The sequence below is a fragment of the Bidens hawaiensis genome, unplaced genomic scaffold (genome assembly GCF_021521415.1).
Source record: "Bidens hawaiensis isolate Kalapana, Puna unplaced genomic scaffold, B.hawaiensis_p1.1 tig00005770_1, whole genome shotgun sequence".
Lineage (NCBI taxonomy): Eukaryota > Viridiplantae > Streptophyta > Magnoliopsida > Asterales > Asteraceae > Bidens > Bidens hawaiensis.
The window spans coordinates 447,707-459,585 of record NW_027491378.1 but is presented as its reverse complement, the minus strand read 5'-3'; the positions used below and the strand labels follow the sequence as shown (position 1 = coordinate 459,585).

The 11,879-nt window shown below is 34.8% G+C and overlaps 1 protein-coding gene across 1 annotated transcript; it reads left to right on the top strand.

The window, feature by feature from the left end:
- The first annotated feature begins 3,474 nt into the window (after positions 1 to 3,474).
- LOC143630569 (transcription factor PRE6-like) lies at positions 3,475 to 4,141 on the top strand. The gene is made up of 2 exons (XM_077099551.1): positions 3,475 to 3,608; positions 3,939 to 4,141. Exons 1-2 carry the CDS (start codon positions 3,495 to 3,497, stop codon positions 4,089 to 4,091), a joined length of 267 nt encoding a protein of 88 aa, XP_076955666.1. The 5' UTR covers positions 3,475 to 3,494; the 3' UTR covers positions 4,092 to 4,141.
- Positions 4,142 to 11,879: the final 7,738 nt, after the last annotated feature.

Genomic DNA, 11,879 nt, shown 5'->3' with positions numbered 1-11,879 from the left:
CTCCCCTTTAATAGAAGGTTTCTCATTGAAGTTATCTTTCGGCCACCGATGTGAAATGGAGATAAAAAGAATAAAAAAATAAAACTATTGATTATCAAGCCTCGCCATTATATTTTCGTTTCCCATTCGATGTAGTATGAGTGAATAGAAATGTTGGATACAACAAAATGGTACCTCCCCTTTGTAAGAGGTTACCCATCAAAGTTTTCTTCCAATCATCGATGTGGACGGATATAAAAATACTACTATTTATCAAGCCTCGATATTTGATGTCGGATGAGTATATATATTATAGGTAATGCTGGATATGATGTTCCCCATTGATGTTCATTTCCATACATCAACGTGGGACGGAGATAGAAAAAAACTTAACATTTGATTTTTCTTCTCCCATTCAATGTGGGATGGGTTTAAAAGAACTAAAGAAACTTAGAGAGTTTAGGAAAATTGGTTTTTATTGGTCCCAACTATTTCATTTTGGTCGGCGCTGGTCCCAACTTTCATTTTGGCTGGCAGTGGTCCCAACTTTAACATTCGTTTCTTCCAGCAGTCCGCGACTGACGGAGTACTAACTCCGTTAAATATTTGCTAATGTGTTCATTTGAGTTGCCAAAAAAACATTACATGGCAGCCAACGTGGATATGGTATTATACTTAACATATTACATTCATAATTCATCTCTAATTCTCCATACAATGGGATACGACGGCGCTAAATGGGAGATGATAGCGCTGATTACGCTTGAGGTGATGATATTCTGCAATGGAAAGGAATTGGGGATGATTAACTGATTAGGGCTTGAGATTGTAATTGATTAGATGATTCAATTAGGGTTCTTGAGATAAATGGGGTTTTGATTTGGGTGTGCTAATGAAGAATTAGGGATGAATTATGAATGTAATATGTTTATAATACCATATCCACGTTGGCTGCCATGTAATGTTTTTTTGACAACTCAGATGGACACATTAGCAAATATTTAACGGAGTTAGTACTCCGTCAGTCGTGAACTGGTGGAAGAAACGAATGTTAAAGTTGGGACCGTTGCCAGCCAAAATGAAAGTTGGGACCAGCGCCGACTAAAATGAAATAGTTGGGACCAATAAAAACCAATTTTCCAAGAGTTTAAGGATGGAAAGGCAATTTCATCCTAATTTTACTCATTTGAGTACTCTTTAACTCCGTTAAGTGTCATAAAATGTGGGTAATAAGTTACCAACTCGTCATTCCAATATGCATTAGATAGATAGATAGATTAGTTGTGTATACCCGTGCGTAGCGATGCGATAGAAATTTGGTGGGTATTGGTTTGATTCATTATTGTACGACCGCTAAGGTACTTACATACGCAAATAAACCGAAGAAGAAAACTCAAATAAAGTTGTATGATCAAAATGATGTATAAAAACACTCATGCTATAGAACCTTACCTAACGTTTGTAACTAACTTTTATATGTTAGTTTTGATAAAATAGAAAAAAAACATCAATCATATAATTCAATCATCTTCGTAGATCTTAGTCATAAGATGTTTTGATACTGGTATACTCATTTAGTATCCTCAGACCTGAGATACATATTAGAACTTTCGTTTACTAAAGGTTATTCTTTGATCAGTGTCAACCGCTGTCGCGTAACTACCAACTATAAAGGCATTGGTTGGGAATGGTCTGAAGTTCAGTGGGAGTTGTATATAATCAAGATGAGATTCTGTACTCTTACATGATATGTAACAGTTAGACATCTTGGCGCCCTCGTTGATTCAAACTGGTAAAGTGTGAAGCCTCACCCAAACTAACTGTGTGTTTGATTGGACCACTTTGATTCTTGATCGAGAACTATAATGATTGAACGCCATATAAGATTGAACCTGATCCATGTCTTATTGTTCAATTGATGTCTTATACAGAAAGGATAGATGACAACGATTACCATAAATTCGTTATCTTGCAATAGTGTATTCCAAGATTGTTTTGGTTAATAAATTTAAAATGTTATAACCTGTTGGGGGGCAGCTATGTGTAGCTAGAGCACTGCTGGCCGTCAGAATTGAGTAACTTAACCGGAAACCGTCCAAGTGGGAGACTGTTGGAATTATGGACCGGTTCGGGTAAGTCAATAGGGCCAACCGGGTAATGACCCGTGAGAGTTACACCGTGAGGTAACGAACCATTAACCCGCTTAAGTTAGTTAACCGGGTTAGATACTTTAACAAGATAAAATTACATGGAACGGGCTTTGGAGCAAGACATGAACTTATTGGCTCATAAGGTTTATAACTAATTAGATTAGTTAAACCTAATTGAGGGGTTATATAAATATATGATATTTTATAACCTGAAGCCAATCCTGATAATTCCATCTCCTTCTTCCTCCATCATAGTTGCCGGCCACCTGCTCCACCGCCGGCGCCTGACCAGCCACCGCCGCATGTCCGTTGCTGTTTGCCGATGCCACCGCCACCTGCCGCCGCTGACCAGTCGCTGTCCGCCACCGCCAACTGCGCCACCAGCCGCCGCCGCACACCACCACCGCTGTCGGGTTGCCGTCACGCACCGCCACCGTTGGTCGTTAGATCTCGTTGTGTCACCTAGCTTGGTTCGTTAGCCTTCAGTGTCTCAACCGGTTAATTATTAACCAAGGTAAACTTAAATATATCGTTAGTTTAATTATATATTTATTATTTGACTCGTACTCGTATTGTCAGTAACCGGATCCTGTCGGGTTTAGTTTCGGTGCTGATTAATTATATACATTCCTCTGCGTATAATTATTAATTAATGAAATTAATTATTATTAACCACGTTTATTGAACCGGTTTTAATAAACAAAATTTTAACTGATCACCACTGAAACCCAACAGTGGTATCAGAGCCTTGGTTACAATATACGAGTCGAATCCGATATTTTCACCGATTTTACATCATAAACTTCAAGGTAGTTGACGTTTTTGATCTAGATAAATCACCAACTATAGTATTATTCTCGTCAATATGCACGACATCAAAATTTATAATGAAATTGTCTGATCAAATGTCAAAAAGTGATTGGTTAACAGTTTAATTTCCACGGTAATCATGAAAAATATATCTTCATGCATGCCTTTTAACTAGAACTAATTCAATCCAACGAAACTGGTCCGAAAACATTATGATACACCCGATAACTACGGTTAAATCAAGCTAAGTTTACCGAAAGTCATGCATGGTGGGGTGAACCACGTACCCTACATGGCTCCATACCTGCTCACACATAGCCAAAACATCATCGGCCCGGCATGTTTTCTCGTATATACGTACACGGTACATCTTTCAATACACCACTCATATTCAAGTCATATATATACCCCCCCCCCCCTAGCAACCTCCAATTACATGCATAAACTTAACCTACTCAACTGCTTTCTTACATATATATATATATATATATATATATATATATATATATATACTAGCAACATATCATATATACCTTCACATTTGACTCCATTGGTATGTCGAGCTGCCGGTCACGAGGAGCACCGAGGATCAAGGACGACCAAATCGTTGAACTCGTCTCCAAGTTGCAACAGCTTCTTCCTGAGCTACGAAACCGTCGTTCCAACAAGGTATGTGTTGTGGGACTCACTAGCTAGTAGTTCATAGGGTTTTTGTTAAACGTACCTTTCAACTTGTCACATTAATAATATTTCTCAAATATTTAATTAATTAATAAATAATATAAACCAAGATTCATATCTACGGGATTTGGATTATTAAATAGGGTTCTCATACATTTAAAAAAAAAAACTCAATAATTTGATGTTTCAAAATTATTTTCAGATGTCCCTACACATAATATGTGTTACACAATGGTCACACAACCTTTTGTACATAAATGTTGTTCTAACAGAAAAAACCTACTCAAACCTCATACCTACCTGATCATTTTTGTGTAGGCCTCGGCTTCAAAGGTGTTACAAGAGACCTGCAACTACGTGAGGAACTTGCGCAAAGAGGTTGATGATCTTAGTGACCGTCTCTCACGGTTATTGTCCACCATTGATGACGATAGCCCTCAAGCTTCCATCATAAGGAGTTTAATTGATTAGTTAATTAATATTTAAGAGCAACTATATTTAAGTACTTTGAACATTTTAAGCTTGGTGATCATTTATATTGATTTCTAAAGCTTTGGGTGTAATCCTACCTTTGTATTTGATTGGTAAGCTACAGTTTTTGATAATGATATGTTTGTGTTTAATTATGTGTACGTACGTGTGTATCTTTATATTCGAGTTGATTTCACCAGTCGATTTCATTCATTTGTTTTTGTTACAAGAATCAACAATATCATATAAATATCATATCATGCATGGCTGGCTGGCTATAATAAATGAGTAAACAAAAGGTTCGCATTATCAATGTTCGGCAAGGCATATACCAGGCCCGGCTCCGAGAAAGCATAAAAAATTTTGGGCCGAAGGCGAAAACTTTTTTGGGCCTTAAATAAAATGAGTATTTTGTTAGGTTTAAACAATTTAATTTTGATATAGGCTTAATTGGTTATAATTTAGGTTGTGTAAAAAACTTTTGTATAAAAATATGATTAAAAATGTCACAAATGAGACTAGGACCCCTAACCTTTTGGTTGAGAGCAATACCTCTTTGTCACTAGACCAAGTTAATGTTTATGCTAACGAGTTTAAACACTAAACATATATATTGTTTTAATAAAAATACATATAAATTAAAAAAAAAAATTCGGGCCTAGCGGGGTGTCGGGCCTGTAGCCGTCGACCACCCAGCCCCCCATATGGGCCAGCCCTGGCATATACGAGCGAAACAATTTGTGGCTTAGCTATTGACATTGCAAGGTCAGCTCATATGCTATAATCAGCATCGGGCAAAAAAGACCCGAGTGCAGTGGATATATCCGAAACGTTCATATACTCGAAACCCAACGGGTTTTGTACCGAGTATAGTTAGGATTAGTTTTAATTTTTTTTTGGTACGAGACAGATACGAGAATAGGTGAAGCCGAACCATATAGCTGAAACCTTTTTTTTTCTTAACCCTTGTATATTAAAGCTCGTTTGAGTATATTCATAATTTGGAAAAATTAATTTTCCTTTTGAGATATGTGTGAATTAGATGATATTATTTGTATTTATATGTTGTGAAGAATATATAAAATTAAATAAAAATTATGATGATATTATATTTATCTAAGGTGACACTTATATGTAAGTAATTTATCATATTTTAATTCGTAATAGTTTTTATATAAATAAAAACTATACAATTAGCATAATTGTCAACAAATTAATGTATTTGGAAATCCACAGTTATTTATGAACAAACTAGCGTGTATACCCGAAGAGTGTCAGATAATTAGTTGATATGTATTAGAACATGTATAAGACACAAAAATTTTTAACAAGTATATGATTGAGATCATCAATATCCGACCTAAACCTGCGTCATTTCCATGCATCCTTCTTTTGGATTCCCTGGATAAAACCCGACCCTCACGCCCGTCGATCGACACGACATCGAGGAGCCAATAAAACCGGGTGAGATCAGGACTCGAACTCTGACAAGCCAGGATCATCCCTCATTTCCATGCATCCCTAATTAGGACACATTCAACTTTAGCTGGCTTAGAAGCATTAATTGTGTGAGTACTCATATGTGCAAAGGTGAAAAATATATGCAAATGTGATTAGTTATTATTATTTTTTTTAACGGCAAACAAACATAGAATGCGTAGATACTTTGTACGTGGTAACCTAATGACAATTAAAATGCCACCGCCAGCTGGCCCAACCCAGCCGTACGGAGCCCTTAAACGTCTCTAAGTTATCTTTAGTTCTGGGGAAAACTCACCCGCCCAAAAGCTCACTGGTGGTAAAACCCGGACGCTCTCAGGATCAAACTAGAGATCACAAATATCCCAACCTTCCTTCATTGAGCCACCCATGTCCCCTCAAAGTGTTATAAGTGGGGTTTGAACTTCGGTCTCCATTGAAAAACACATTGCAAATGTGATTAGTTAAACCCTAACTTTAGATTTTTAATTATCTTTCAAAAATACTCGTTTTTCTCAAACCCAAATCTACATACAAAATTACAAATCACTAGTTTTCATTTTTGTTTTTGATAATCAAATTTTTTTTGCAGCTATCAAATCTAAATATTTGTAAACACTGTAAATATAACTTATATAAAAATGCTTTGTTGGTAAAATAATTTTTATAAACTAAATTATCATGTAAAAGACAAAAGGAGTGTAAAAGGATATATAATTAATGCTTTTAGAACCAAGAGATTACAAACTTTGGTTATTTTACTTAATTACTATATATATTTAAAATGCTTTAGAATTATAAGCAAATATAGTTTGTAGGACACTAAAGCACATGGTGTGTAAATTAAATATAAACGTCATACTTACGCGATCCCCACCTATCTCGCTACCTTGTTGGTTGATGCCCTTCAACATAGGTGGTACCTCCCCTGTTGATGCCCTCCGGTGTATCCTTTTGGGAGGGCAGTGCCACCTCACGGGCTGTCTCACTCACGCAAGGTTGTTTCAAGGATTTATACATCGCAAATAACCTAATGTTCTATCCGTTGATAGATAAATAGTTTTTTCTTAGAACGTCAGTATATTAGAACACAAAACCAACACGAAACTAGGCCAAAACAAAACCAAAAATGAGCAATTAAAACAATAGGACCTCTGCCAAAGGACACCGGAGCGCTAAATCACTTTAAACACTGAGACGGGGAACAACACCACAAAGACCAGCTTATGGAATTAAGCTTGGACTAGTGAGAACCCAAGAGAACAATTGAATCAAGATGTCTTCAAATATCTATGAGATTGGGAATTTAGACCAATTTAAAGACCATATCACTTCTCACCTTCCACAAGAACCACAAAGTTATATAGATAATCGATAGAAGCGGCTTTTCCCTATATTTATTACATGAATATTTTGCTTTCTATATCCATGACTTGAATAATGGTCCTCCCATGACAAAACTCCATACTACACAAACCTAGGTAGATTAGAATTACGTGTGAACCTTAAACTCAATTCATTAACCGGTTGTCCGGTTGTATAAACTTCATAAATAAGCAGGATACCCTAATTCAACTGATATAGAAAGATGTCCACAAATTGTCTTACATATGACAAGTTGGAACATATCACTCCTTGCAATTCAAATCTTATCTAGTAGACTATTATGGATTTTAATCATTTGGACAAATGACAAGTTTCACTTTTTTTTAGATATGATTAAAAAATTATTACGAAAGAAAGGAGTAGAAGGTGTTTTTGCGATAATTTAAAACAAATGGGCCCAACAGGAAGCAAGATGCATAAAGATACAGGCCCACGAATTTTGTTGGACAGTCAAATGTCGCAATCCACCTTCAACATGTAGATATTGGAAATGAGGTGGTCATTGAAAACTTTTAATACACACTGTGCCCATGAATGTGATGTGCGTCAACTCAGTTTCTCACCACATAATAATTTATTTCTAAACGGCGAATTTTTTATATATCTTGTCGTCTGTCGGAGTTGAACTCAAGACTTCCTAAACCCTCGTAACTATGGTGGTTTTTGAAGGCTTTGTCTTTACCAATTAACCACCAGCCATTAGTCACCACATAATAATTAGTAAATTTATAATATTATTTAAATTGTATTATTAAATTAGTTAACTTTTATATCACGAACATAAAATCAATAGAAACATGAGTGTCACTCTGGCCCATAACTCCAGAGGCCATGACCAAACTGGGCATGAAGAAAATATCAAGTAGGCCCATAGTGGGTGAAATTTGCATGTATCCATTAACCAAGTATGAATATGGGCTTCAAGAATGAGATGAACGGATTAAGTCACATTAAGTCATTAAGATGCAAGGAACAATTGAGGCCTTAAGGCCCTATTGGAATTTCAAGAGAATAATATAATATATTTATTATGTACTGCTTGCGTACGGAATTGGGATGAGCAAACAGGTACGGTATCAGTATTTTTCGAATTTTGCATTCAATACAGTACCGTACCGTATCGATACCGAAATGAAAATTTTGATACCGGTACCAAGAATTGGGAATATCGGTCCCAGTTTTTTCAGTACCGGTACGCACTCTCTCTGATACTGAATGACTCATGCTTGATTGAACCTTCTCACTAGATGCGAATAGACCGTTATTGTGTTGTTCCTTATTTATATATGAACACTCGTTTGTGTCTGTTTGCTTAGTCGTTCATTTAGCTTCGTGTAAATATGTGCATTTAAATTCGTATGTGTTTATTTTATATTCATATGTTCAGGTTATAGTGTAAGCCATATGTTTGCTTTTAAACTTCATCTTATAGTCTAGTTTTATTAAAATGAAAAAATAAATACAAATCAAGTTATCATAGATTCAGAGTTCATAAATTGTCATTAAACTTTGTTGAGTATGATTTTGTGCAATGTGATGACGAAGGAAGCTAATATCGAACTTAAGATAATCTCATGTGCATCAATTGATTGTATTTCTAATTTATTTTTAGAACGATAACTTTTTTGTGTTTAGGCTACCGCACTCTTCAAATTTGGAGAGTCCCGTTGTTCCACTCTAGTTAAACTATGTTGTCTTAACTTGGCTCATGCTGGCTTTAGAGTTTTGCTTGGGCATTTCCCCGGGAAACATACTGTCGGCTGCCACTTGACAATTATTATGCCGTCACAAGAACAAAAGTCTCTGACGTAACTCACGGTGGGACAAAAATCCAGGTGGGCTCGGGATTCGAACTGACAACCTTGCACAAGTCCTCACTCAAATCATGCATTGTTATAATCCACCCAAAGTGACACAAGTGAGGATCAAACTTAGGTCTCCACTAAAAACCCAAACCTAACAAAACCTCTCTCATTTTGTGCAATAAGCAAAAAAATATTCTTTTATATTACACATAAAACTAAATATAATAAATGACAAGGCATGCTAATAACCTACACTTGTAACATTTTTACATAAACATTCGTAGTACTACCAACACAGTAAATGAATCTATGTAGGCTGCTAGGCTATAAATCGAGTATTTGAGGCATTTGAGAAAAATACGAAGGTATTATGAGGTTTGATTAAAATAATATTTGACTAAACATACTTTTAATAAGAAAAAAGATAAATGAATAATAACATCTAAAAAAACATCGATATGTAACTTTAAACTAATTAGCAATAAATCTCAATTAAATGTTATTAATAAGGAAAATTGGAAATAAATAATCCCACCTTTTGTGTATTGGCCGATAATAATCTCACCTTTAAAAATCACTATCAATTGTCCCACCTTTCAATTATTTTTGTTACAATGGTCCTTTGTTAAAAAATACTTAACATCGTTAAGTTTTTTCCTAGTTTCAAATCGATGTTTTAGGGCTTTTGATCGGAAGAAGGATACGAGTCAACCGATGTAAAACTTATCTCGAAATGGTGATCCACACGACGAAACATGTTTTAATTCGGGTGCTTGAATTTCCAGTTAACAAAAATCAAGCCATTTGAATCACCGTTTCAAGATAAGTTTTACATCAGTCGACTCATATCATTCTTCCGATTAAAAGCTCTAAAACATCAGTTTGAAATTAGGGAAAAAACATAACGACGTTAAGTATTTTTTAACGGAGGACCAGTGAGACAAAAATAGTTAAAAGGTGAGACCGTTGCTAGTGATTTTTAAATGTGAAATTATTATCAACCAATACGCAAAAGGTGGGATTGTTTATTTCCAATTTTCCTATTAACAACTCATTTTGATTTTAAAAAGTTCGCATACACTTTTCATTAAAATTTTAGTCTATTAGTTACTTATTAATTAAAAATTTTTCATTAATATTTTAGTCTATTTATTACACTTAATCAACAGCCTAGATTATTTCTTGCATTTCTATACTAAGTAAACTTTTCATTTAATTAAACTTTTGATCTACTTAAAACTTTTATTTCTTTAAATAAAATGCGTAGTTGATTTAAACACGAATATTAAAAGGATTTTGACCGATACTTAACTCTTTAATAAAAGATGGCATAAATAAAAATAAACTAACGCGTGATTTGTAAAACACACACAATAAAAAAAATTAAAAAGGAATTTGTGTTGGTCAAAGACAATAGTCTTTACGTGCGTTTACCGGAGCATTAATGGCTACCGCTTTTGTTATCTTATTATTATAAACCTTTTTTTTTCGCAAACTCAAAAACGTGTATAACGACAATAGTCTTAATGGAAAAATAACAACTTCATTATAAAGGTGTATTAATTTTTATTAATTATAATTATTATCTTTTAGTTGTTATTCGTTTTAACTAACGAATTTGCTGATAGCATTTCTAACTTTTGTCATATTTGTTTCCAACGGTTCGCGACCAGGGCGGCCCGGGGGTGTGCGAGCCAGACCTTCGGCCGATGCACGTAATTTTTGAGGGCCAAAACTTATTTATGTGCATATATATTTATCGGTAAATGATTCTGAGTCCAACAATGCCGTCAATTAATCGATTTTGGGCGTCTAAAGCTCGCCGGAAAAAGAAGTTCATATGCGACTGGAATGTTAGAGTGCCGGAGACGATGGTGGCGATGTGAAGTTAGAAAGTAGAATGTGTTTCAAATCAAGTTTTGGGATATGGCAAGACTGGCCCCTGACTTATTTCAATATTAATTAAACAAACAAAACTTTTAACCTACAAGTTTTACAATTTATTTAACTAACCCTTGTACTTGGTTTATAAAGAAATAAAAAAATAAATTTATAATCAATATTTACATATAAATCCACCGCTAAAATGGATGACATTTGAAACCAGTTGACGTGTAATTATTGCGTCTTATAAATTAAGAGATGATTTTAATTAATATATAGCTTTTTTTTACTAACATTACTAGTCTGAAAACATTAAAACGTGATGAATTGTCAAATTCCACCATTTGAGATGGCGAAGTACTTAATTACCATCATTAACGCATCCGTACACCTAGTATCCATAAGTTTTTTTTTCCTAAACCTACTAATCCAAAAAAAAAATTGAGGTAGGGATGACTACAAAATCAAGATTTAAGTAATGACAAAAATAGTCTTTGTTCTTTATTTCATAATTAAATTTATTATTTACATACTAACCACTTTTAGTTTTATTTTAGTTATACTCCACCCTTAACTTAATAACTTCTATTTCAACAACATATCATTTCTACAATCATTTAAACAGTTTAAAAAACTAAAGTTTTTATTAAACTAACTATATTAATTCTCATAAATTATGTATTAATAACTCTTATAAGCATTAAATTTTAGGGTTTTGAAAATTGAGCTATTATATTACTACTATATATTTTTGTTATGTTTATTGTTATAACAGTAACTGTTCTTTATAAAAATTAGCTTATATATTTCATTATTCGTTAAAGCCTACGGGCCTCTTTATTTCGGCTCGGCCGAGGTATATAAATTATCGGAGACGCCCTTGTTCGCGACTAACAGAAATCCAACGTCGTTAGTTGTAGGTTGCCGAAAAAACATTTTTGGCACGAAAACTCGTATTTTTTTGGGGAAACCCAACATTTTCGTTCTAAACATCTTTGTAACCATGAATCGAACCTTTAGGAACCTTTTCTCTAGTAAAAGCCCCAATTATTGAGGTCGCCGGAACCCTAGAACCATCGTCAGAATCGGTTGGTTGGAGGGGAGTCAGTTAGTGTTAGTGGCGGTGTTCAGGTGGTGTTTAGGTTGATTTTTACGGCAAAAAATGTGACTTTTCCGGCCAAAAGCGTTTTTTCCAACGACATGCGTACCGGCGCTAGTATGCTGTTATCCGCGG